Source organism: Oculina patagonica, chromosome 11 (genome assembly GCF_052425735.1).
Source record: "Oculina patagonica isolate OP01 chromosome 11, crgOcupat, whole genome shotgun sequence".
Taxonomy (NCBI): domain Eukaryota; kingdom Metazoa; phylum Cnidaria; class Anthozoa; order Scleractinia; family Oculinidae; genus Oculina; species Oculina patagonica.
In genome coordinates this window covers 736,484-764,017 of record NC_135768.1, presented here as the reverse complement: position 1 = coordinate 764,017, position 27,534 = coordinate 736,484, and the positions used below count along the sequence as shown (strand labels likewise).

At 38.3% G+C, this 27,534-nt stretch overlaps 1 protein-coding gene across 6 annotated transcripts; it reads right to left on the bottom strand.

Annotated features, from left to right (window-relative positions):
- Nucleotides 1–810: 810 nt before the first annotated feature.
- On the bottom strand, nucleotides 811–27,534 carry LOC144629474 (outer dynein arm-docking complex subunit 2-like). Of its 6 annotated transcripts, none has more exons than XM_078487681.1 (26): nucleotides 27,296–27,534; nucleotides 24,439–24,490; nucleotides 24,108–24,197; nucleotides 23,616–23,690; nucleotides 13,756–13,824; nucleotides 13,460–13,522; nucleotides 12,957–13,045; nucleotides 12,377–12,496; nucleotides 11,952–12,017; nucleotides 10,837–10,954; nucleotides 10,358–10,417; nucleotides 10,137–10,283; nucleotides 9,400–9,475; nucleotides 9,025–9,161; nucleotides 8,188–8,339; nucleotides 7,702–7,813; nucleotides 6,747–6,857; nucleotides 6,112–6,266; nucleotides 5,903–5,984; nucleotides 5,464–5,645; nucleotides 4,548–4,611; nucleotides 4,399–4,449; nucleotides 4,047–4,124; nucleotides 2,817–2,927; nucleotides 1,561–1,782; nucleotides 811–1,125 (listed from the first exon to the last, which is right to left on the bottom strand). In XM_078487681.1, the coding sequence occupies exons 2-26, from the start codon at nucleotides 24,475–24,477 to the stop codon at nucleotides 976–978; spliced, it is 2,619 nt and encodes an 872-aa protein (XP_078343807.1). In that variant the 5' UTR covers nucleotides 24,478–24,490; nucleotides 27,296–27,534; the 3' UTR covers nucleotides 811–975. The 6 variants fall into 6 exon arrangements, with proteins under 6 accessions (XP_078343807.1, XP_078343805.1, XP_078343809.1 ...); XM_078487679.1 differs by lacking the exon at nucleotides 27,296–27,534 and adding an exon at nucleotides 25,745–25,788; XM_078487683.1 differs by lacking the exon at nucleotides 24,108–24,197.

Genomic DNA, 27,534 nt, shown 5'->3' with positions numbered 1-27,534 from the left:
CCAAAGCTCGCGTGTGATTGGTCCGGTACGTCTCGGTACAGAATTTATAAAATCAGCCAAAATCAGCCAATCAGAGAGCCGCTTTGAATCGGTGCAGGACAACATTAATAACGAGGGTATTGTTTCTTTTTACTTTATCGCATATAATTGATAACCATCGCGGTTTATTCCTAATTTTTTTATGTAAAAAAAATTGTTATATTTGTGCAAACGCTTGACATTCCATCGTTCAACTTTTTCTTTCAATCCAGGCCCTGTTCTTAAATTTCCTCATTTTCTGGGAAACCCTTCCGCTTTTTCGAGGAAAAGAAAATCGTCATCTGGCACATTTTTGCGCTTTTATCTTGAGTTACAAGCATTAGAAAGTTAACAATAATTATGATAATAAGTAGTTGAGTTCTATCTTCTATGAAGTAGTTATTCGTTCTCTCGGTTTGCCTTGCAACGACAAGACAAACGGGGGTGAGGTGGGGTGGGGAGGGTTGGGGAAGGATAATTCAATAGTATTCGTTCGTCTCGTCGGTTTCAAATTAGGATATGGTTGTTTATCACTATATTAAAAAACTTCTCCAACACAGGGTATGGAAATTTCCCATTTTAGCCTTAAAAACTCATGTTTTCGACAAAACTAAATAAATTCTGAGATCGATGGTGAAAACGCGCCATTTTCTCTAAAATTTAAATGGGGGACTGTAGGGGTGGTCTTCATTTTACATTTAAATTGTCCAAGACTGTAGGTTTCTGTGTTTTGATACAAAAAAAGCGTTATGAAATGACAATGAGAGTTATGCTATAACCCTGAGGCCTTGATTTCAGACAATCGCCACTCGTTTTTAATAAAACTACAAAGAAGACAATACATAGTAGTTATTGAGCTCGATCTACAAAACTCTATTTGTGCTCAATGCGATTTAAAATCGTGTGATATCCAGTGCTTTTCTCGTGCTCTGTTAAACACGTGTTTATAAAAAAATCTCAATCAGAATCAGCTTCCAAGTTACTGTTCGTTTCTTTCTCGTATCTTGCGCGTTCATTAGCCATTGCAAGTTGTCTCATGTTTAACAGACACCCCGCGGCAGCCTCCTGTAAGCCAGCATCCTCTGAGCCAATCATCTCCAGCAACAGCTGAGGAAAATAAACCAAAAACGCGTGACTGGTTAGATATTCATTTATTTTATTGATCGATAGATAAGTAAATTGATCGATCAAACTGTCTGTCTATCAGTCTCTGCTGTCTTCTAATTAGTTTAACAATCTGATTGACAGACAGGCAGGTACACACAGTGTCATTGATTAATTGATTGACTGACTGACCGACTGATTAATTGTCCGGCTGACTGACTGATTGATTGATTGATTGATTGATTAATTAATTATATTTGGGGAAAAAAGGTTTTTAGAGAGGATTGGCAGGTAAAATATGTTCTAGAAAAAAATCACATTTTCGCTGGCAGCCCTTGCTTATCAAAGCATCGGTCGGTTGCTTTTTGCAGAGCAAATTTTAACACGAAACTTGTTGAATCAGTAAGGAGAGTTAGTATTTTGAACTTGGAGCGTTACCTTGACAACTCCACTGCGATGCATTGTGATACAGCTCTCAGGGCTCTTCCCCAGCTGCTCGAGAGCCCGCATTGCCGACCGCTGTACTATAATGTCATGTGATCCTAAGTACTCTACCATGGGCTTTACTGCGCCTTCCTCTGAAAATCGTTTGGCGTTGTTGCCCCATTTGCTGCACATGGCGATAGCTTCAGCTAGGTGGCGCCTCAGAACAATATCAGTCTAACAACGAAAAAACCTTCTTTGTTAAATATAAATCAGCTAGTTTAGGGGACAGGAGGGTGGGAGACCGGGAGAAAGGGGGCGTGATGTGGGAGAAAAGGGAAAGGGGAAGAGGGAATTCCAAGGTGGCGGGAACTGAGATAGGCACATAATAGTGTTTACCCTTTTAGTCACTTTCACACTGATAATGAATACAGTCAACTCTCTCTTAACGGACACCTCTATAAGACGGACACCTCTATAAGACGGACAGCTGGTTATGGTCCCTGCCGTTTTTCAGTCATTTTACTGTAACAAAACTCTCTGTAAGACGGACACCTCTCTAAGACGGACAATGGACACTTTGAAACCGCCAACGGACAGGCACTAAAAGTTATTTTTTCGTGAATAATACTTCAAAACTTGTTATCGACATATAGCAAAGTAAGTCAGCGCCTTTAGAATACCAAATTTACCAAAAACGATCCGCTAAAACGCATAACTTCTCTGCTTAAACTTGTAGATTTAGTTTTCTACTTACAGTATCACCGTTTGTTATTAACAACAAGTCGAATCTCTGATATTATTTTTGTTCCACTTTATAGGTTTTGCTAACGTAAGCGACTAAAACAGACGTGTATTCGTTGTGCATAGCCGTTTAGCTTTATCGTCTCAAAATTTCTGGTGCCACGTTACCTCGACTCTCTATAAGGCGGACACCTCTATAAGACGGACAGTTGGGGCCGGTCCCGACGGTGTCCTGTCCGTCTTAGAGAGAGTTGACTGTATACAGATCGGAGCAAATGATATAGAAACAATGATAAAACGAAAACAGTCCCTAAACCGACGACAGAACATATAGTTTATGCCATCAGCCTTACCAGAAATTCATAAGCAACTATTTTACTAATATGTCAACAAGCTTATTGCCACAGCTTTCCCTCTAAGGAAACACCTCTTATAACTTCTGTCGTTTCACTACTAGGTACTTCCTAGCGCTCAATTGACGGACTGTCTTATAAATCAATGTCATATTAAACAGCTGACATTCTTACCATATGTGTGAGTTGAGCCAAGTGAGAAACAACCTCATAATCTGTGATGACTCCTAAGTTCTCTGAATCACACGCCACGATTGATATTACTGCACATGCGCTGGTCAGAACCTGAAAACGTTTTCAATACATTTTAAGAGTGCGTTTGGTTGGTGTGGTTTCGTGTTTAAGAAAATTATGAATCGTGACTCGTCTGACACAGTGTTTTCTACTAAAGCGGGATTCCTTTTAAGAAGGGAACTAATAAATAGTAAACGAATAACGAACACAGTTCAGGTTAAGGATACAGCAGACGTAACGACCATTCAAAACCCTACTTTAAATTTCTCGCAGTGATTTACTGCTGTGGAAGTGGATTGGTAATGTGTATCCGGCGAACTGAAAAAAGATCTCATCCCAGGGGCGACCGAGAGAGACATGGACCGAGACGTACGATGAAGAAAGAATAACAGAATGTTCGGATTAAGAACTTTGGTCAAGGCTTCCACTGTTGGGCGCGACAGAGACTGGTGAAGAGAGTTTAAAAGGGACACTGTCACTGGGATTTTTTCTGCTTCAAAGTTCTCTTGCTGGTACACGAAATGCATCTAGAACATCAAGGCGAAGATATAAAGCCAATCGATTGTGTTAAAGGAAGATGGGAGCCGTTGTACGTTGTTTAGCTGTTTTCCAGGCCACAAGGGCATAACTTGAAAAAGTCAGCCTAACCTTTTCAAGTTGAAATCAAAAGTTCCTGATGGTATCACATAAATATAACTTGTTTATAGCTTCAGTATACTGGCATAGTAACTTTGAACAAAACTGGACCACTATTCGTAGATTTCTATACGTCTTTAGGCTCTTAAACTTTTGAAGTGAAGCTCGTAACAGTGTCCCTATAAATTCTCGCTCTATGTCCGCCCTGGATGAAGGAATCGATGATGATGATGATGATGATGATGATGATGATGATGATGATGATGATGATGATGACGATGATGATGATGATTTACTGTTGTATAGAGTTAACAGGGCTCCGAGATTTAAAGTTGCGAAAGTGTGGCACTTCTGTCTCTTGGCGCGCATTCTGTAGATTACTTATGTTGTTGTTTAGCTGGCGACCATTAAACTCGGATATCAAGTTTCAATCATACCCTTTAATTTGTTCCTAATAAATGCACTTGTTGATGCTTAGATAATAACAACAACATACAAAACACTAGATGTAGAAAAATCAAGAGACGCGCTTACTTCTAAATCATCAGACTTGAGCAACCGAACAGTCAGGTCCAGGCCCCCTACAAAAGATCGAGCAGTTTCCCAGGCTTCCTGTAATTATACACTCTGTGTTAGGTAAATTAAAAATATAAAGCAGTAAAAAAGTGGTAACTTTTTTTCGTGATCATGATAATATAATACTGTACTTTCAACTGGGGCAACGAGAACTAATGAAACATAATGACTGCTAAACAGGGCCGCTTATTTACAAGCAGGCCATAATTCATAATCATCTGCAACAGACTTATCTGAGGATGCATGCAGTTAACCACCGCGGGTCTCCTTAAGAATGTTAGTGTTAGGTAATACACAATTTATTTTATACCGGCGTGTCCTGCATCAGTCTGTATACGGCCCAGGCTGCCCCGGCAACAACCTGTATATTGCAAAAGAGTACATCAATGTTATCTACAACAAATGTAGCATTTTGTCGAAAATTGTAACTGTCAAACTATCAGTGAGACCTGTACTTGCCTTATTGTTTTTTGACTTCATAAGTGACCATAATAATCTTAGCCCTTCTAGTCTGTTGAAAACTCTGAAAACCATAAACAAAGTAATAAATGTACAGCATTAAAGGGACTGTGTGACCGATTTTAACAGATTTTTGAACAGCCCAAATTTATAATTGTTCCGTAGGAAATGATCCATTTTTATTAACAGTTGCCATATTAGAGCACTAAAACTGTTTATTAAAAAGCGCGTTTGGCAGCGGATGGCTCGGATGAAAATTGGATTGCACTGATTTGAAAACGTTAGCCAACGTTTTCAAGTTGTTTTGTCGCGCCTTCAAAAAATCGAAATCTATAGCCGAAGTGTTATTTCTATCCCCAAATAAAGGTTATATATCTTCTGTTAAATGTTCAAAGACAATGTTTTTCATGGGTAAAGTTGCCTACCACTTATTTCAGAACTGTTTAGACCAAAAAAACTGCGAAATCCCCGTGACATAGTCTCTTTCCGACTCTTTAATCTAGAAGCTGGACTTCTCCAGGCGTTTATTGAAATGAGTACACGGTTAAAACACTCCCAGTTACAATAGTCGTTGTTTACACCGATGCCAATCTCGTACCTCGAGTTTTCGTTTCATACTTCGCAAGCTTGACGAAACGAGCGACTCTCAAAAGTGCCGTTGCAGGATGGATTTTGATAGATTTTGAAAACAATAGAAATGGCCTGGAGTAAAACTGTTACACCAAGAAGTTCGTTGGGTCATTCTTTTGAATTCAACCGGAAATCCGACATTTTCGGATTTCTAATCAGAGCTTTCCAGGGTCGCTCGTTTCCCGACCGCTGGCAAAGAGGAACGAAGGCCCTGGGTACGAGGTTGACAGCGACGCCTTCCCCCTATTGTATTGAGAAACGCCCCATCAACTTTCCAACTACTTACGCCCGACAGCTACTATCCACTGCACATGCTGCAATGGCTTTTGCCGCTGTGCCAGTAAGCTCCTCGTTTGGAATGTTCAGGATGTTCACAAGTGTCTTACAACCTTTGCATCTCAACACCTCCAGTGGACCTTTGGGATCTTTGGCAATTTCTCCAATGGCTCCAACAATGTGGAGTTGAACCTTAATTGACAGGAGCAAATTCAAAATCATTTAGTTGTTGTGTCTGGCCAGTTCTGGCCTTTCTTAAACGGCTGAGATGCCTTTGTTTCAGGCTTCTATCTCAAAGACGACTAGTCTGTCTAGCTTGCTATGCGTGTTTCGTAACATGACGTCAAAAGTTTCCTTTTTTAACAAATCATTGTTTCAAAATCAAAAACTTTATTGTAAATTCACGCTACGTGATATATGACTGGGTTAGGGTGTATTCCGATACTTACTTGCTCAGGCAGTTCATCTCCTCCTTCTTCTTCACCCTGAAGAAGCTTAATAAGGGTCTCTAAGGCTTTGACTTCCATAAGCCTGAAAAGGTTTGAAAAGAAAACCAGACTAGTATATATCTTAGTGTAATTCATTACATTCTTACTAAGAATATAGTTCCTCTAGAGGTCACAAACTCCAAATTGATTTCAAGTACAAGCAAACTTGCCTTCTAACATTGTATTCGCTGATTGCGCATTTCCAGATAGCACCGGTCACGGCTGCCAGCAGCTTCTTGTTATCTTGGCGGGAAAGAAGTGAGACAAGCGTATCCAGGCCACCGCAGTCATATACCGCCTTTCTCGTCTGTTCGTCCTCAGCGCACTGCCAAGAAATTGGCGGGAAAATAACAGCTAAACGATAAGCGGTTTATCATAGACTGGATTTTCATTCAGGTCTCTTCTGTCAGAATTTACTTCAACAGTTCTTGTTAATACAAAATTGAACGTTTTTCTCCAATGACTGATTTACAAATTAAACCAATCGTACCTTGGCACACGCAAGTTTTACCTTGCTGGCACGGGTCACACGTTTTCCTGCCCTTGGCACGGGCTACATGTTTTCCCGTGCTTGACACGAGTTACACTTGACACTTGAAGTTTTTGCGCGCTTGGCACGGGTTGCAAGTTTTCCCGCGCTTGGCACGGGTTGCAAGTTTTCCCGCGCTTGGCACGGGTTGCAAGTTTTCCCGCGCTTGGCACGGGCTACATGTTTCCCCGCGCTTGACACGAGTTACAAGTTTTCTTGCGCTTGGTACGGATTACACGATTTCCCGCGTTTGACACAAGTTAAAAATGAACTTACCTTGAATATGGCGTTGGCGCAGTAACCTTGAAGCTCTTCGTTGTCAGTCACCAAGCGACGAACTATCGCCGTTATCATGTTTTCCTTATAGAAAGCTTCTCTAAAACGAGACTGGAAATAAAAAAAGGACAAAATTCGGTCAAAATGAACATTTTTATACACATTAAAACCACTATACCTCATAATTTTAGGCGAAATGGTTTTAAAATAGCCATCGAATACAAAACCGATCTAACACGAGAACTGCAAGTTTCTAGTGGCAACATGCTACTATTTGCAGGCTATTAAAACAATACCTGGAAAATAACAGTCTGGAAGTGTACAAAATCCCCCCCTTCGATAGCTCAGCGATGACATAATGTATAGCGTGACGTCATAATAAAATGCATACATGGGCGTCTCAGTGTTGTCTCTAGCTGTGTAGCTGTAGTGTCTATACTGTTAAAGCCTGCGTGGCCAAGCTTTTGCCTAAACAACTGGAGAGGTTCGCATGTCACGACCCTGGCCGGGAAGTGAATGCTGCACTCTCGTAATTTTACCTTCGGCACGGTTAAGCAACAATGTACCTGGCTACGCAAGCTGATACTCTTATTATATGCCATTGTGTCGACTTTTATACCCCGAGTACCAGAGAATTTTTCTCGCGCGCGGCGGATTACTATTCGGCGGCCGAAGGTCGTCGCCACGAGCGGCGAAGCGGTAATACGCAACTGAATCGGGTACATGTGATATATATAGAAATGGCTGCTGAGTTTCAAAAGTTTTATCTGTTATCATCAGGGTTGTACTGGATGTGATAATGTTAATCAGTTCAAATTATTTAAAAATGGACGCTTGTTCCACTAGTCTTGTTTGTTACATCACAATAAAGACATGACCGACACCGCGCGGAAGCCGCGCAAGAGAAACCTGTGACACCCAGGATACAACTTCTACTGCTTTTCTTGAGAATTACCTCCACTGCACACTCTTGAGCAAGTCCTACAATAGGGACGAGGAACTCTTCTTTGTCCAGTTTGATGAGTTTGGCAAGAAGCGGTACACTACCAGCCTTGAAAATTGCTGATCTACGTCAAAAGAGTAAGCAACTAAAACTCTCAATTCTACAAATAAAAGCGTTTTAAATTTTCAATGAGTGCTGAAAGGGAACGACAAAACAACAAAACCTTTGAACTTATTTCAATTAGCCTGAGGACATTTTTTCGCGCACGATTCCGGTAAGCGAAGGAGAGAAAGCAAGGATAGTTGTTATCATGTCGAAGAAGTGCTATATGTGTATGTTGAACTGCTTAGCAACGCCTCGCACGAGGCTTGCAGGCTCAGACAAGCGTCAGACCCAAATAGGTAATTTTTCTCCTTTACTGTATCTGTTGTCCGCTTGCATCTTTGCTACTTGTCTACATCACGTACTTATGGTAAACACACACGTGACAATACACACCTACTGCGCGTGCTCTTGCTGCAACTCCAAAGCGCAAGTGCTGCATTACGTGCAACTTCCAAATCTGATCCGCCTTGGCCTGGGGACCGGTTATCAGAGCATCTCCTGCCAGAGCCTCGTGTTTGTCCGTCTTCGTAATCCAGTAGATCGACCTAACACAAAAGGAGAACAACATTATTTAGAAGAAAAAATAGCTAAGATATTCAACGAGAAATGTATTCTTCTGAAATTCAGAAATAATTGTATGTTTCCCCGAGTGAGAGGTTAATCGCAAGTTCCTTCGCAGTATTTTGTCAGGTTTATTCCAACAACTTTATAATAACACCCGTTTATACCTGACTGGGTGGAGGGAGGATGGAGGCACTCGAGCCCAACAACACAACACAAGATAAATCAAAGGAAAGATTCGAATCTCGGAGTAACACTGGCTATCGAACACTCCAACCATTAGCCATGGTGTGACTCATTTCCAGCTGCCTGGAAAGTAAAATTTATTTCTCTTGCACGCCGGGCAAGAGAGGAAGAATAATTTTCAATCCTTGTCATCATCTCTTACGTCCTACAATTGTCTTGTATGCAAGGGAAGATTGGGGACGAATCTGCTCTTATAATCAACTCCAGCTCCCTAAGCTGAGATGCCTTAAGGTCGGGACACACTAGGCGACAAGTCGCTGCAACACGTCGTGGGGACAAGTTACTGCAACATGTTGCTTCGTGTGACAGCAGCGACTTGCTTTGAAAAACTACATACGGAGCGACTTGTCGCAGAGACCTGTCGCTGCCATTTGTCGCCTAGTATGTCCCGAACTTTATAGTTAACTTTTTTCCAGGACTCACCAATTTTTGTATTCCTCCATGTCTTTTCAGAATATTTCTTCCAAGGCTGGATTTCGCCATGTTTGCCAGATTAGCTGCAGCTAAGCTTTGGACTTCCTGTGGACCATCAGTGATGAGATTCGCCAGGATCTGAACGCCTAAAAACATGAAACGAAATCCTAAATTCTCCATACTGATCTCCACGCATTTCGTATAGTAATGGTTAAGGGAATTGCTTTAATCATCGAGGCAACTTCCAATGGAATTGAAAGAAACATTTTGCTCTCTGCACGCATTGCAAGCCTATGATACTAGATGATATTCCTAAATTCTCCTGACAAGTGTAAGTGATTATGTATTGACATTGTTAGGAGAAATTTAACGTTGATCAGTTACCTCCCATGCTAATAATTGCTCGCCTGTTGTATTTGCTATTTAAAGTCAACTGTTGAAGGACCTTTAAGGCACCAACCTAAAAACAGAGGACAGTGAATTATCAACAGATTATTATAGCGTTATTCAGAAAGGAAAATAATAATGTCAAGCCTGACATGTGTAAAATGGAAGAAGGGATATATCCAAAACTGAAAGTCGGCTTAAAGAGAACTTAAGAAGGAGAACACCGTCTAACCGTAATACAATCACTTTTTGCTAAAATGTTGTGCGTGCGGTTGCTTGCTCTTTGTTTGGCTTAAACGTTCAGGAAACCAAAAAAAGGTTGCGCGTGTGGTTGATTGCTCTTTCATTACAGAAAGATGTCAAGAAGTTGTAAATGCGGTTGTTTGCTTTTTGATTTGATTGGCAAAGAAGTTTGGAAAACGAACAACAAGAAATTAAAACGTTGCGCCTGCATTTTCTTGCTCTTTGTTAAAGAAACCAGCGAAAAAGATTTGTGAATGTTGTAAGTATGATCCGTTTCATCTGAAACTTAATCGATCAACATACAGACTCGTTCCCAGTCCCTACTTATTTGTTCTCGAAGGTGATGAAAGACTGGGCAGAACTGATGTCATGGTGAAGGCTGTGGGGCAGGCTGGGAAGGGTGGGTGATTTTTGTTATGCCTTCCCTTGATGCAATGCGTTCTATTCAAATCCTTCTCAAGAGCGACTGGGAACGCGTCTGATCTTCATACCTGACAGTTTACGTGGTCGGTTCTTAGAATATTAACGAGGATTGTTAGTCCGTTAACATCTCTAATAGCCATCTGAACCATCTCTTGAGTTAAGTTGAAGTCCGTAAGGCCGCATAGCGTGATGACCGTGGCGACTTGGTTACCAATCTGAAAAAAAAGACAGTTTAAGTAAAATTGGATTTAGAGAAACGTAAGAATTGCAAAGAAGCAAATGTTCTTACCTTTAAAAACTTGACAAGCCTTTGTATTTGCCAATATTCTGAGGGAAGATCAGCTACACTCTGCAAAACAGAGAAAGAATATTATCACAAGTCATTGAAGGCAGGGAAACAAAAGTCTAAAGTAAAGGCAAATAAAAGTAAGAAAAATGACGTTTTTTGCAGGTTTTTCGTTTGAAATGTTGTCTGCGATCTTGTTTCACAGTGACTTTGATTATTTAGCCACTTGGAAACAAATGACGCCTAGATAACTTAGCCTGCCCGTGTTGTCGTGAAGTTGAAAATTGATTCGTCATCCGTTTTATAATAAATTAATTTATAATCGAGAAAAAGTAAATATAAACAGAAACGATGGAGCTTTGTCCCGTGTCCTTAAAACATGGTATTTAATCCTTTATTATTTCTTGTTGTTTTTATCATTTTTTTATTCATTATCACTGTCTTTATTCCAACTTCCACCGCTGGCTGTATAGCGGGCTCACCACTTTTCCGTCCAGCACTCTATCGTCCTCTTCTTCACTCTCGGTCGAACTCTCCGCCTGCTCGGTTGGAATTCTGGGAACTGTTGACCGTCTGTGTACGTTTTGCCTGTTGTTCCGGCTTGTTAAATAAATGGATAAACCATGAATTAGTAAAATTTTGAATATAACAAGCAGATGTTGAAGAGCAGAGCTGCGTGAAATTAAGTCAAATGACTTCAGTTCATATTATATATGGGTTATTGACCAAGCGTGAGGTAGAGATGGCGGAATATTGGCCAAGTTTTTTCTTTGTGTGTTTATGGACTGAGTCGAAATCGAGGTACATAGATATGCAAAAAAGAACAAGATCAATAACTGAAATACAGTGTTCCAGTGTCAGTTACAGCGTTATTACAGTTGCAGTTAAGTTACAATTTTAAACAAAGAAAAGAAAAATTAAAAGCGCAATATCTTGCATGCGTCATCTCTTAAGACGTTTGTCTAGAATAAACAGGATTTTTCTCTCATTTTATAGCTATTGGAGGTGCAACTAGGCTTTTATAGATTGTGCTCCTAAAAGTGGCATATTATGCTACTAGCAGTGCTCAAAATTTTGCCAAATTATGCAAAAATTATGCCAGAATTCCCAAATTATGCTTCTGATTTCCGAAATTATGCTCACAAAATGACGTAGATTCTATACATAGAGGTGCGCAATAACGACACCAAATTATGATGTTTTTTAAATAAACTGTTGTTGTAAATTTATTTGTGTTTATGGCAGTTTATCACGGCCGTCAGCTGTCCAAATTAGCTGCTCGCATCTCTAAACCGTTTGTAAAATGCCTCCAACGACTTAACAATCACAATTGTATAGCTAAAACACGCATTGCAAGAACAAACTACCTAAATTTCATTTATTTCTGTAGAAAGTACACCATATTTACTACATTTTATGAATTTATGCTCCAAAAAGTGCTAAAAATTGCTAATTATGCCGTGGCAGTGCTCGTTTCACAAATTATGCTTTTTAGCTCCAATTATGCCAAAAATTATGCTAGCACAATCTATAAAAGCCTAGGTGCAACATACTGAGACTGTAAAAGTTAATGAATTTATGACTTAACTTCCTTTACCTTTCTTTGCGATTTTGTTTTACTTTAGGTTGCGGCGGCGTTATAACCTCCTTCTCCTCTTCATCACTGTAACAAGGGGAAACAAAACCACCTAAATTGTTTGAACTAGCTTGTTCAGTCTGTTAAGCAAAAATGTTGGTCAGGTCCAGGGTTTTTTTGGCAGTTTATGGAGCGAGTTGAAAAAAATAATAATTTTTTTTGATAATAAGACGACCTGAGCCTATGTTTAATTTCAACTTCCATTGTTTTAGCTTGACCCTTATTGTTTAGGATTTTTGTACTAACAAAAAAAGCCATCACATTTCTCTCAGCTCACTCCCAATTTTTCCACCGGGGAAAAAATGACACTTACACGCATTGCGTGCCTACGTTATTCTGGTTACCTGCTGTAAGGGTCGGGAGGGTCGGGAATAGTCCCTTTTTACCTGTCATCTCCAACAACAAGTCTTAAGTCTTTCCATCTCATGGAGCGTTTGCGCTGTTTAAGCTCTCTTCCGTTCTTGGTTTTGTTAGCTTTCTTTTGTGGTTTCTTTTTAACCGGCTTTCTGCAGAGATAAAAGAATGGAAAGAATGGATTAAAGCAATTCCACATGTGAGATACACCGTTGTTTACGAATTTTCATACCAAAAAGGACAATTATTGACCAGTTTGCTTTACTCCGAAACGTCGAGCAGTATTAAATCTTTCTTGGTTCTTCTTATGTATTTGCTGTAGCAAATCCCTGCTGATCAAATCGTTGAGTTGTATCAGAAAACTCACTCTTTCGTTTTCTGATTCTATTCAACTCGTGAATAAAAATCGTACGCGCGCATTTTCCATGGAGTAATCTTTATTTACGTATCATTTGAACGCAATGGTTTTTTGTGAGAAAAACTCACTATCTTATTCTATAATCTAAAATGAAGTAGTCTCTTGCATGTATGCCCAATGTTAGCATTTTTTTACGAAGCTTTGCGCCATGTGTTTTTGAGTCAGCAGACATCAGTTTTCTAAGGGTATCCTACCTTTCAACTTGCTTTTCCTCTTGTTTTTGATCTTCTGATTTCTCACCCTCTGGCTCGCTTTCACTCAAATATTTGTCGAGAAAGGAATTCTAGGAGTAAAATACAGGAGTCATATTAAAGACAGAACATGGTCGTGTACTCGTGTCCAAATGTAAGTTTTTTCGCTAGCAAAAAATTGCGAAAGTGTTTGTTGGGCCCTTCTTCAGTGTTGAGCTTTACTCAACATGAATTGTCATATTAACTTGGCTCTTAGTCTTCCTATAATGTCGCGACACCAGGAAGTGTTGAATCAAACAACAGATTCCAAAGGGAAAGGGAAGGGACAATACAAATATAATTACCACGAAATAAAAATTACCACGTATTCTGACCTATAGAGCCAAGTTTTTACTAAGCATATGTATCTGGGTCATAATACCTTGTACGTGGTTCCGGCTCGTCCACCTCAATCTCAAAATACCACTTCTTTCTTTCATATGCAAGTGTTTTTTTTTTTTACTTACGTTCCTTTCGATCCCGTTCTCCTGTTGGCTTGGAGTTTCATCAATTGACTTATCCACCAATGCCTGTAAAATAAATATTATAATCTTACGGTATTCACGATCGAATTTTACTTTTGTTTGCGAATTGTTACATGTTCTACGCCAAATTGATTACTCTAGTCCTGTTCTGTTTTAGACAGTTTAAGCAAACATGACTGAGGAAATACCAGCATGGATTTAAAAAACAAAGATGCAAGAAGCTGAAGCTAATACTAATAATCCATGCATAAAAACGCCCGTAATAATATCGCTCTTACTTCATCTTCGCTGTCCTTTGGTTCTTTCGGAGCATGGCTGTCATTTTTATCACAACTTTCTGTGTTTTCCTACAAAAAAAAGACATATGATAGCGTACATGCAACTTTAAGAATCTGAATAATTCCAGTAGAATCTTAAAACAAAACTTACTCAAACAGGAGAATGAATGAAATAACGTGCTCCTAAATCACTTTTCCTCATAGTCGAAGTTGGTTCGGTTTAATTTTGAATTTTATTACGATCGAGTGATCACCAGCTTTCATTACTACGAAAAGCAGAACACTGACTCGAAATCGATCAGTTGTTAAGGTGTATCGATGCATTTTTTTTCGGATTGTAACCAATATTTTTTGTAGGATCATTAACGCCTCTTTTGTATATTTCATTGTGTTTAATTTCATTGTATTTAGTTTGCATGTGATATGCCAGCATGTCCGACTCGGCAGTTGTCGGCAGTTATGTTAATTTTTTTCCGCATAGTGGGACAGTTTTTGAAATTCGTTGCAAAATTTAGACGTTATTTCATCAGCGGAGCCAGTGTTTATCGCGTGCCATAAGGATTTCAGTGTAATTTTCAGTGTATTGTCTTTTCCCGGCACCGTAACAAATGTAAGTTTCTATAGTTTGTTTATTAACTGGGCGTTTAGTCCAGTTCATAGATTCGGTAGCTCATTATACAATTTATACCTCATTCTCCCTGTTGTTTCGTTAATGAGGGTTTTGTTTTTTGCGTATATTTTGAAGGAAAAGGAGAGACGTCATGTTATGTTGTGTAGAATTAGGAGGAACGCTAGGAATGAGTTGGATGACAGGGGAGGAAGCAGGTGAATGCGAAGTTTTCGGGACGAAAAGATTGAAAAAGTTGTTCAAAAAACACCATTTTGAATAATAGCGGACATATTTGACCGGTGGAGACTAGAGGGATCGTGGACTCTGGGGACGAGAATGGCGAGTCGCAGCCTGAATGTGCGTTTGGAATCCAAATGAACTGAAAAGGAATTTTGTAAGGATGACAGGAAGAATTTCTTGTGAGAGGAGGTTGAATTAGGCTGTGCATTGAAGGCAGACGGTGATGAGAGACGAGTTCAGGTATGACATGTGTTTATAGTAGAATGTAGTTTGCGCGTTCCTATGTTTATTGACCTTTATTGCCAGCTTTCGCTTTGATTTTGGACCGGCGATCCGATTAAAACAACTTGAACTGTTTAGTGAAGTAAGAATACTCAAAGCAATGGTCGTCGGGTTATTGTTTTTGGTTCTTTAAGAGCATTTTATCGGCATTGCATTATGTATATTTTTGGAAAAAATGCGTGGTTTACGTTTTTGGCTGTGTTTGCTAAATCTGGTTTTGTTTGGCCAGAAAATTACTGAAATAAGCTTAATATATTTCTTTTACCCTTTGTTCGCTTTTTGGAGGCCAAAATCTCTGTTGTGTGCAACATTGAAGGTGATATAAAGATAAAGAGGGTTAATTGTTACTGATATCCGTTTGCTTCAAATCTGTTTATAAGCTCGGGGAACTTGCTACAAAACGGAAATAATTTTTGAAACTGCATGAAGCTGATATTGCATGGCTAAAAATAGTTGCCTAAGTTCATGATGGTGCATGCTCCCATTATAGTCGCTACATATAGATCTGCTACGAAATGGAATGAAGTTGTTTAAAAACCGATAGCCTATTGAATATTGGTCATACACCGATACAAGCAATTTGTTCTTTAAAAAGAAAAAACCTGGCGGTTTGCTGCTGTGTGAGAGTTTTAGGGCCTGTTTACATGATTCATGAATGACTCATTCCGGAACAAGTTAATCCCATCCCGATATATTTCACTCTATCTGTTTACATGATACCAAGACAAAAGTCAAGTCATTCCCGAATGAGTTCATTCCGGTTTTTAAATGAATTTGATTCCGAGATGAAACCGCATCTTGTGAAACCACATTAACAGTACAGAGGTCACAGTTTGAACTCAGAGCAAAAAAATGTAAATTATAGCGTTTACTGTTTAGCCCGAAGAAGCAGCCCTATGGTCAAATTGCTTGTTAAAATCGCAGATATAGCCATCATGAGCATTAAAAATAACATGTTTGCTCAAAACATGCGCCAGCGAGGTATATGAGGCAAAAATCCCTACTCCAAATGAAAAGGTTAAGCGGAGTGCTATATTTAAGCTAACTGATCTGCTATTTAGCTGGCTTACTAGAACGGATCGCACACCTTGCTGCCTCGCACTTTTGTGACGACCTGCTGTATGACCCCTTATAATAGACTGTCTTTACTAACCCGGTGGAAGTCGTCGTTCAAAATATGGGTATTACAGAACTGTAAATTGTAGATCACTACAGCAAGGTTTTTTGGTGTTGTGTTCATGTGTATACATAGTACTCGTGTGTGGAAAAATTCACTGCATTTAGTGGGTTTCTTGTTTAGTGTTGTTTTGTTTGTATGCACTGTGACCAGTGATTTTTTTCCTCCCTTCCCCTCAGGCATTAGCAGGCCATTCACTTGTTATGCAAGTGAAAGAAAGTAAAATCCCAGGTACCTGGGAGAAAGTGAGTGGGGGACTCCCCTGCCTCTTATGTTCTCCCACCATGGAACTCCTTTGTAAAATACTTATACCAACCAAGTGTAAAGGTGGATGACGATAACTTGCAGGACTGTCATTAAGTTTTTATGCAGCCAAACATTGAAGTTATCACCCGTAGCATTTCATTCTAAATGCAACTTGTAAAGTAACACCAATCAAAATGTTTACCTGTAACATTGAGTGAGCTCATGATCAGCCGTAACAGGTGTTACGGGTTACAGCCCTTAATGACAGCCCTGGATAAGGGATGATAACATTGTTGGTAGCTGTGAAATGAATTCTTTATCTTACCTTCTCAATTGTGGTGCTTTCAAGATATTTACTATACTTAATCGTTTGTTTTTTTAAAGGTGTTATTTGGACTTGTGAAAATTTAAAAAGACAGTTTGACAGGTGAACTCACGTAAAAATGCAAGGTGAGATTGTGTGAGTCCTTCTTGGGTTGCTGTATGTTCATCCCACGTGGGATGCTGCCTAAAGGATTCTAAAATGACCTGGGTGGGGTGTCACCTAGGATCCTGCTTATTACTCCAGGTGGGATCCCACTCGAGATACCTGCTGCTAATTCCACATGGAATTTTAGCTGTGCATTGATCCCAGGGGGATCCCACCTGGGATCCTAACTAGTTCTAGGCAGGATCTCAGCTGGAATCCCATCTAATTCTAGGTCTCTACGCATATTATCTGAAGTGGTAATTCCACATGATCAGGCAAAAAAAATATATTAATTAGCTGTCTTAGATAAGAACAGAATCATATCACACTGTAGTGTTGTCATTTGAGTTTGATATATTCAATGTAGTCATCTCATTCATCATAAATACATTGTAATTCCATTCATGTGGCCACTAATGAGCCACAAAGTGACAATATTAAAGCTAGGTGTTCTTTAAACAAGAAAATGACTGGTACACTGAGCATTTGCTCAGGTCAACTTGAAGGGGCTTTATAATTATTATAGGTAGGTGATTGTATTAATGGGGTGGTGGTAATGGACTTAATTGGCCCATTATTATTACTGAAAATTACTGAAAAGTTTTTTCAATAACTCAATTTTGTTTTTGTTTATTTAAGGAGTACGTTTATAATATTTTCAACAACTGATGGGAACAAAGTGGTGCAAGGAACACTGCTGCTATCATCTGCATACCTAAATCTGGAAAGGCTGTATTAGCTCACATGAAGGGAGAAAAAGGTTGCTTTTTGTGTGAAGATAAAGGCGATGGGGTTGGCAATGGCTTACAGAGATTTTGGCTTTACAGCACAGGCATGTTGCTCCACATGATACCCATGGAAAAGTTGTTATCCGGAACGTTATTTAAAATAGAGAACAGGTACGGTCTCGTACCCAGACACCTCTCTCTTGTTTGGGGACATGGGCGCGCAAGGGCTTCGGGCTGGCTTTGTTCTCGCTTCGTCGGAGAAAGAAAATCGACGCGCCTGAGGAGGAGGCAGGAATAGGTAAGTGTTACTAGCAGTTATTGTATGCTGTTACTAACCAGTTAATTATTTTCAATACAAGTTTTTTTAACTTTTTCATGTATCCAACACTAATTATTAATTAACATGATATATCTTCTGGTATATTTTATTTATTAATATTATTATTGCTGTCAATCATATGGAGGTGATATCCTGAAGGGAGAGATGAAATGGAAGTGAAGTTCACCATTAGTTAGTCTGTCTGATCAAAACCAGTGAAGTTGAAAATGACATGCCTTGACCACCTTATAAATAATTATACTGAATATTTTCAAGTGCTGAATCGATTTTTTTATTGAGGTCAATGGGATAAATGGTGCTTCTGTGTCTTTGTTGTTTAAATAATTTGACCTTGTGATGTGTTAACTACAATTGTCAAGGTCATTAAAAATTTTAATTATTGAATATCAAGTAAATAAATCATTAAAATGATTTATAAACTTGATATTCAAACTTCAGAATACAGAAATTAGCCTCTCTACTAGTATTGAAAGGTGTCTCAGTTAATTACTTGCTTCACTACAGTATGCAAATGACAGCTATCACAATTCTTGTGAGTGAGCAGATAATCATTATATGGCAGATTTTCCATATGTATTATGTTTAAATAAGCCGATGAACTGTTGGACAATTTCTACAGATTGACGGCAGTACTTTATGGTTAGATATGAATTGGTTGATGCTTTGGCATACACTTTTCATGTCAGTGCACCTGCATAACTCATAAGTGCACAGCTAATAGTATTTCCGAAATGATTCGATTTAGCACCCGGGGGGCTTATTTACTTTTGGCACCTCATGGAAGGGCGCTTATGGAGACAGGGCACTTATTTAATTTTTTGAGAAAAAACCAAACGTTCAAAACAGAACTTAAATATATATTGAAATAACTAACAATAACAGAAACTGTCAGTAACAAATTGTTGAAAGTTCAGTTACTTTTAAAAGAATTGTTTATTTTAGCAGTAAATATATACATGTTCGGTACGGTGGATGTTCGTGAGTTTATCTATTCGACATTGATGACATTTTCGTCCCCAGAGGCCGCAATCCTTTTGGGAACGAGAATGCATCAATGACTTCAATAGGGGTGGTTATCCACAATAGGGGGGGTTATTAGAATAGAGGCTCATAACAATGGGGCACTTATTAGAATAGAGGCTCTTATTGGAATAGGGGCGCTTACTTGACAAAAACACATTCGAAGGGGGGCGCTTATTCGGAAGGGGGCGCTTATTGGAAGGAGGGCGCTAAATCAAATCGTTACGGTAACCAATATTGTTTGGCTTTTTCACTGCCACTGGAAGTGTGGAACTAAACTAATACACCAAAATGTTGCATAGAGAAAGTGCTTTACTCACTCTATTATTTAGCAGTATATCAGCGTGAACTGTTGCCTTTTTGCCCAGTCACATGTGCCGAATTTAATTGCAAGGCTGTTTTATGTTATAATTTATTTCTCAATTGTGTTTACAGAAAATGTCAATACTTCCTCCACAGAAGGGATTGGGAATTCCTGGTGATGGGAGGGGTCTCAAAGGCCAAAACGGTAAGGAAAGGTATGAAGCTAAATTGGATTTCCAGAGGGTTCCCTCAGGTTGGGGTTGGGGGGGGATGTCTTAGGAAAAATTCCTTCTGTGAGGGAGTTATGAATCATTTTTCTTCAGTTAAGCAAAATATTATTTTCTGATAAAAAAAATAGGGCGTCAGATGTCAATATTTCTAACTGCTGGAAACAATATGATGTTCAACTTGAAGCAAAAAGCGATAACGATTGTTTGAATTCTTTGTTAGACCATGTGTAGGGGTGGGTAAGGTGGGGTGTAAACTCCGTTGAAGGGTAGGTGCTGAGGTAATTGGCCCTTTGAGAACTAAAGATGCACACAGTGTCCCTTTCCCATTCCCCAAAGATCACTTGGTTTCCTGTTGTCTCTGGTGGGATAATAGAAGGGATTTTTTTGTCTAAATCATGAATTATCAACAACAAACATCGGGGATGATGTGGTCCAACTTCTACAACAATAAAATAAAGAATTCTTGATTTTGTATCTTTTTTTCTCACTTAATGATTAATAATAATGTTACAAAAAATTCCTTTAATATAGAAAAGTGGAAAACAGACGTTATAGTAAAAAACGTTCGGTTTTTATTTGTACATATTATAGCCTTTTAACCTTTTTTTAAAAAAATTTACGTCTTAGCGAACATTATGTTGAGTTAAATTTGTATTAGTAATTGTGGGTACTTGCAGTGATTCTATAAATTTAGCCTTTTAAAATAGTAAGCTAAAAGGATTAGGCTCGAGATGGGATTTAAAGTTGGAACCTGGTCTTACCAATGCAGTACTGTATGATGTTTTTAGATACCACTGAACCAACATTGATAATTTTGCATGCCTTGATAATTTTGATAATGGTAGAGCATCAGAGTAATATCGAAAAGTTTCAGGTACATGTATGAAGCTGATGTCAAGTGCGATTTTTGTTGTTGGTTTGTTTGGAATCTTATGTTAAGCCGCTTCAGACTTAAAATTGATAAAGCTCTTTGGTAGTGATTGCTGGCTGAGAAGGCTATAGGCTAACGGAGTTTCTCATTCCTAAAATCTGCAATTTGAATTAAGTTATGCACAAAGCTGTGGTATAAAAAGACAGTAAACGCCAAGAAAAATACATTTTTGCACCGTGTTTTCCAGCATGATAAATAGATCAAGTTATGTTGATTTGGACTCGAAGTTATTGATATTTTTGTTACTATGGGGGCCACCCATGGAGGGGAGGGGGGCAGCACATTGTGTTGTTTCGAACAAAATTTTTCTTGTTGTGTGTGGAAGCATTTCATCTGTTCGCTAAAATCTGCTTTTGTTCACGTGTTGCCAGTTATGTTTTCCTCTTGTTTGTATATCCCTAAAGGCTATTTCGATTTAAGGCAAACGTCAGTTTACCATTTTAACCAAGCCAAAGTTGCAAAGTGCCCAGCCGTCGCGACTGACAAATACAGCACATCCTCCGCGAAAATAAAAAAAAATGCTTGAACTGAAAGACGTTTGCATTCTTCCATGAAATGTTTGAACAACAATGCCCAGGATAAACCTTCTACTCATACTAACTTCATGCAAAAAAGTCGATATCTCGAAGAGATCTTTGATTTATTTCAAAATTGAACTTCCCTTAAGGTAAACAACCAACTGACAAAGTTTGGTTGGAAATCTATGAGCAGTTCTATTTCAAGGGAATTACCTTAAGGTCTCTATTCAGAATTCTTGCAATACATAGTTCCGTTGTGAAGGCCTTACTTACAATTTTAGTGGCATTTTGTGGAAGTGCCGGGAGTAGACGAATGGTGACACCAAAAAATTTCCATACAGATAGCGCATCCAATTTTTTAATAAGCGCCACACTCGCGATCCAATAAGCGCTGCATTTAAGGCGCAAAAAATATAATAAACAGCGCCGCGCTTATTTGAATAAATACCGTAACCTGATGATAGTACTAGTGGCTACGTGCATATCAATCAGGATGTGAAAGGTATGGGAAGCTTTGTGGTAAATTGACAATTTCTTGGGAACTTAATATTAGATGCACCAGTGTATGCAACAGTATCAACGCATACCGAAAAATAAGGGTTATAAGTGCTCCTGCTTATAATCGTGTCCAGTTATAAGCTCATTTACATGGAAACAAAAAAACATCCGGATATAAGCCCCCTCCCCCCCCCCCCCCTATGGTAGATGACAGTACTGAATAGGGCTAAATGTTGCTTTACAGTACACACTCTTTTATCGGACACATATATGGACAGGTGCTTTGTTGCGCATTTTATTTGATTTCTGATTTTTGTGTTGGTCCCCTTTTTTATTCTATTTTACTGTACCTTTTATTGGGATTACACGCCTCCCATGCCTCACTGCCTCGCCTCGCATACCCCGCTGCCTCACATATTTGGAATACTCTAACGCAGTTATCCTTCAACAACACCATTCCATTCCTTAACTCTAGGTCTCTATATCTCCAACATAATTCTCAGACACTTAACTATTGTTAACAAAATCAATTTGCTATCCAGTCCTTGATAACCAAAATATTAAATGTCAGCCGGTTTCATCTTAAAGAAATTTACTAGCCTCCTACAAACTCAACTTATCTTCTTATCTTCGTTCTAAAACTTAAAAGGATCTTTCTCTCATTTTATTCAGTTGCAGAGCAAGAAAATACGTGGTTCACAACAAGTCAAGTACACAAGAATTAAAGGCAACAACTAACGAAATGGATCCACAAGAAAGAACCATCTCACAATTATCAAGAACGATTATAGTTCAAACAAAACCCATGGATTCTGACTCAACTTTATCAGCTGATCTGACGTTTCACCTCTACAGAGTAATGCATCACACTCGCGAAGCAACTAAAATATAAAACAAAGTAAACAAAAAGCCAAAGAACAAACTGCCGTGCAGTTATTAATACTTCACATCTGTAGAGGAATTACACTTCTTGCTTCAGTCCATTTGCCTTCTGCTTTAAAATAAAAATGTTCTTAATCGACACACGAACTATACGCAATCGCGTACTTCTGTTTCAAGGATAAAAGTCTTCAGTTTGTAAATTCTGCAACTCACTTGAAGTTAACTAGAGCCATGTGATTTGTCTAACAACGTCACGGCCCAAACGTCACTCGACTTACATAATGAAATACACTTTTTATTTATTTAAAATGAAAACTCTCAATGAACTGTACTCACAGCTAGTGATTGCAATGAAAAGCAATGATTGTACTCTCTATATAATATATTACTTATATATTGCTATTTCCATAATATTTCACACTCTAGCCATTAACTGTGCCTGACAACAATCCATGATAATAATCCATCTTCCCCATAATTTTTTTACAAACCCAAAAAAAAGCGTCTCTCTCCCAGCAAGTCACACAACCGCACGTTTTGTCCTTCGTCTAAACCAGCCAACGATTACCTACATTAAGCTCGCAACCACACTCACCATCAAGCAAACCAAAAGTAACTTTTCCATTTCTTCTGTATGACTTGCACAACCGTCTTTACTCCTTTGAAACAACTCCTTATATTAATCGAATATACAGAATAACCACGGCCAAAAAAACCTACCATTTTCACGTTGTACCGACATACATGTATATATAGACCTGTATAATACACTAAGAACTTCACGACGTCATGAATAACTTGACAAAGCGTCGATGAAAATGACTTAGAAAATTTAAAACCCTTTTTCAAAATTTCTCTAACCGCACCTTACCGGCAACCGAAACGTCCTTTCTATACAAAAATATACGAAATGACCTCCGTCCAAAAAGAATCGCCTTTTCAGACTGAAGGTAACTAATATCATCAAAATTTCGCCACAGGACGAACACGAAAGAATTCAGAAAAATCACAATTACACCTTTACAATTATCTTTCAAAGTGTCTCAAACCGATACACTGAAAGGCCAATTCATTACAACACAAACAATGTGATATCTCTAATGTGGACGTCATTTCCCGCCCAGTTTTAAGCTTCTTTAAGCTTCTTGTTTAGGTTTCAGTTTGTGTCGTTTCAGTTTAGTTTGTAATGTAATTTCTGTTACTCGTATTCCATTTCAGTTTTAACCACGCTGAACTATTGATGACTTGTCATGTAATGCATCGTATTTATCCGGTTGTTCTGTTATTTAGTAAACGTTTACAATTGAAGGCGTGCATTAGTTACTTGCCGGTACATTTTTAACGTTCTATTAATGAAAAAAAAAAAAAGAAACGAATCTGACTTACAGGTGCTCGCACTTCATTTCCTGTGATGTTTTCGGGCGGATTCTTCTCTTTGACTGGAATCTCTTGATCTTTTTCCTGTAAGTTCAATGAATTTGTCTCGTATTTTTGTCATAAAGGTTTTGTCAAGATTTTCACGTCTGGAACAAGGATATCAGTTTTAAACAGTAAGTATTTAGAGGGAAGTTGTGCTTTATGACGTAAAATCTAGTAATTTCTGCTTTAGAAATGTAATAGAAAGAATATAACAATAATATCAAAGTTCTATCAAAAATACGGCTGTCTTTCGCATATCGGTATTTGTCATCTTTAAAAAACATTCACTATTCCTAGCTGGTAAACATCCGTTTGACATTTCCTCTAAAAGTGTAAAACAAGGCCAAGATATGCTCAATCGATCTATACGTATACCTTCTGTATACATGTTGTCGCTCACTTAGGACAGACAAACTAATCGTCACATTTCTAACAACAAAGATGTATTCAATTAGTTGCCTTAATCTTTTCCTTTTGATTATCTTCGTGTCTTGGGGAATTCATTTGAGTTCCTGGCTTGCTTTCGTTCCTAATAGTTTCTGCCAATTCCTGATAAAATACGAAAAAATAACACAGGCAAAAAAAACATCTTCATTGTTTGAAAAGATATTACGTACACCATGCTATGAAAGAATGGAGAAGAAAAACGCGAGTTAACGTTCCTTGGGTTAGTTCCTCAGGCCACCAGGCTTTTAAATCATTCCAAAAATCTTGGAAAGTGTTCGGAGATTTCCAGAGTTATGTTAAACCAAGTTTAGATTTATACTATAACTATGAACACAGAACCGACCTCAAACCGTGTATCCATTTCATTGTCAATATCCGACATTGTGAGGTTTGATCTACAAGATACAAACATATACAATTGTGACTGTATGTGTGTGTTCGTCCGTCGAAGATCGACAAAGACCACCTAGTCATCTAGGGGTTGGGGAAGGTGTTATATAGAGTAGGAGTATTTATTATTAGGTATTGGTTGTTGTTTTTGTTGAAATCATATATAACTGGATTTATGAAAACGTGTTCAAAGAAAAGCCGGTGACCTGAGTGTTTTTGACCAAGTACATTACACTGCGATGTGGCCTAAAAACATGCCGAGAAAGGAAAAAAAATGAACTACAGCGCTGAAAGGTAGAAGAGAGAGAGGAGGAGAGAAAAAAAGGCTGACATTCACTATAGTTTTTATATCGTCTACTTTGGAGAAAGAGAAAAAAACGCGTTTACGTCGATTTGCTCTAACAACGGTGAAAATTTCACTAACCTGGTTTTCATAAATCCAGTCATATTCTTCGTAAATCTATCTTCCTCAGTCATAACTGTTTATTTTCGGGTTTATTGGTAGATTGGTACTTCTTTGGTGTTTTTCAGTCTTCGAAAACTATTATTTTAAAGGGACACTGTCACGGGGATTTTAATGCTTTTGTGTAAAAAATTTAAAGTACTAAAATTGGCGAATAGGTCTTTTCGTACGTGAAATGCACCTAGTGCATCAAGATGGAGATACAAAGTAAATGGTTGTTTAAAGGACCCTAGTCAGTAGCACCTTTGCTTTTGTTTACATGCGAGAATTTCGGTATTATATTTTACCCGGACCGTGTCCCCAGGGGGGGGGGGGGGTACTCCGGCTTGTAAATGACGGGGATGATCGAAGGATTTTTTTTGGGTTTGAAATTTTCGATTCCGGGATTTTTTTGGATTGGAAAATTTGGTAAGTACTTTTTGGGTGACTTGATTTAAATAGGGGATTTTTTTGGGTATTAAAAACGAACTAAAGTGCCTTGGTACGGCCTTGGTGTATTTATGGTATGATGAATAAAAAACCAAGCGTTCAATTTTATGATCTTCCATTGTGTTATATTATTGCCCTTCCTGGCAATTTAGGGGTAATTTCACGAGGGATTTTTTGGGGGGTTATATTTTGGTCCAGGGATTTTTTTGGGTAATGTCGGAAGACTTAGGGATTTTTTTGGGTCCTGAGTTTTGCCTCCATTCGATCATCCCCGTTATTTACAAGCCGGAGTACCCCCCCTGGGACCGTGTCTAAATGAGTGAAACTGTTAAAGGTAATTAAACAGACTTCCAGTAATACAACTTACAGCAATGCAATGAGATTTTGCTTCAACATGCAATTTTCATAATTTCGATGCCATCGAAAATGGCGGAGGCTGACTAGGTTCCTTTAAGAAAGAGGAGAGCCATAATAATTTTTAGGTGTTTTTCCAGTCCACATAGACAAAACTTGTCTTGACTTTTTCAAGTTGAGACATTATGTTCCTGGTGGCATCACAATAATATCACTTGTTTATTGCTTCAGTACACTTGCATAGAGATTGGACCACTATTCGTAGTTTCCATATGTCTTTAGGCTCTTGAGTTTTTAAGGTGAAACTTGTGACAGTATCCCTTTAAGGTTTCCTATACTTTCAAAGTGAATTTGTACTTGAAACAAATGCATTGAAATATCGTGTCATAGACCCCAAATAACCTTAACCAGTATTTTTAAAACATAGACACGTAAATGCAGAATTAAAGCATATTACGCACTGTGATACAAGATGGCGGAAAGCTCTGTCTAAGCTAGTTCCCATTGCTTCTCTGGTGTAGCCCATCATGCATGCATACATGGATGACGTAAAAATATTTTAAAGTTGACAAAAGCAAACAGATTCGTATTTTCAGCTTAAGTATCGTGCAAAAAATATCTTCAAAACTTGCCTGTTGTTGCATTTTGTAAATATGCTTTACCTTGATACAGAATTTTGCGGAAATATCATTGACTTTTTTCTGAAACTGAGATGCTAATTTTTCAATTTGTATACCACTTAGCACATAAAATATTAAAAACAATTACTATACCTCACATGTCGCTAGTGTTAATCACCGAATATTTGCATTTCTGATCGAACGCAAAATTGAAACTTGAACCGTAAATTACAACACTACCCGACAGACGCCGTTTAATATTTAGCGTAAAACCTTTTAGAAACCGGGTGATAAAGATGTTCCACAAAGTGGCGGGCTACTGTCGTGTTTTTGTAAAGGCCCGCAACTCATATTCAAAATGAACAAAAGAGTTTAGCTTAGCTATTATTAATTTCAAACGTGCTGACTTAGCTACAGAATCAAGAAAACATTTTGACTCAAGTCATAAATGCGTAATGCAATATTTACAAATTCGCAGGATCGCAGAGTTCCTAAAACGTTATAAGAATTGAGCTCTCTTTCTGCGGCGAGTTAAGATGTGATTCTACAGTTTAAGTATTTATGTTCAAAATAAACTTTACAAATAAAGGTAAACAGAATTTTCGGGAAAAAATCTAGCGACAAATTGCTGATAAAACTATTTGCACACTCGTTGCGTCTAAAACCAGGGCTGATGTAATGTGTCTGGGCCAGGTCTTTGCAGAAAACGAGCGTAAATCTACCCTCAAATCATTTTAATAAATTACTTTAGCGATTTCAGATATATCCCTTACTTTTCTTTTGACAAGAAGTCAACATAATTTACTGCTAGGATTCGTACGTTTACTTTTCTTTACCGTTTAAAAATTTAATTCAAAACATAAAATTCACTCTTAGACGTTTAAGTCTTATAATTTTAACTAAAATTTAGCACCGTACGTAGACATATAAGTTGGTCTACTTACCTTAAAAATACTGACCGCTTGTTTTGTTTCCGGAGATAACAGATTATTTCAAATACCTTAATCAATTTCTATGCAGAAAAAAAAAATCGGTAGTCACTTCTCCACTTCTGTAGGTAAATGCTTTTCCCCGGGTGAAGAAATATAGGATTTTGACTTCAAAATCTTTAGAAACCAAACTGAAATAAAGATTGTGTTGAATTAAATTGAAGCTAAACTGTAGCACACTTTGCTGCTTAGAA

Excerpts from the sequence above, each read along its gene's own strand:
- LOC144629474 (XM_078487679.1), bottom strand. The coding sequence starts at position 25,773 with ATGTTGAAGCAAAATCTCATTGCATTGCT. Across the intron at positions 13,523-13,755 it reads CAAAGGACAGCGAAGATGAA|GCATTGGTGGATAAGTCAAT; the intron begins GTAAGAGCGATA and ends TTTATTTTACAG. Across the intron at positions 8,340-9,024 it reads ATGGAGGAATACAAAAATTG|GTCGATCTACTGGATTACGA; the intron begins GTGAGTCCTGGA and ends CTTTTGTGTTAG.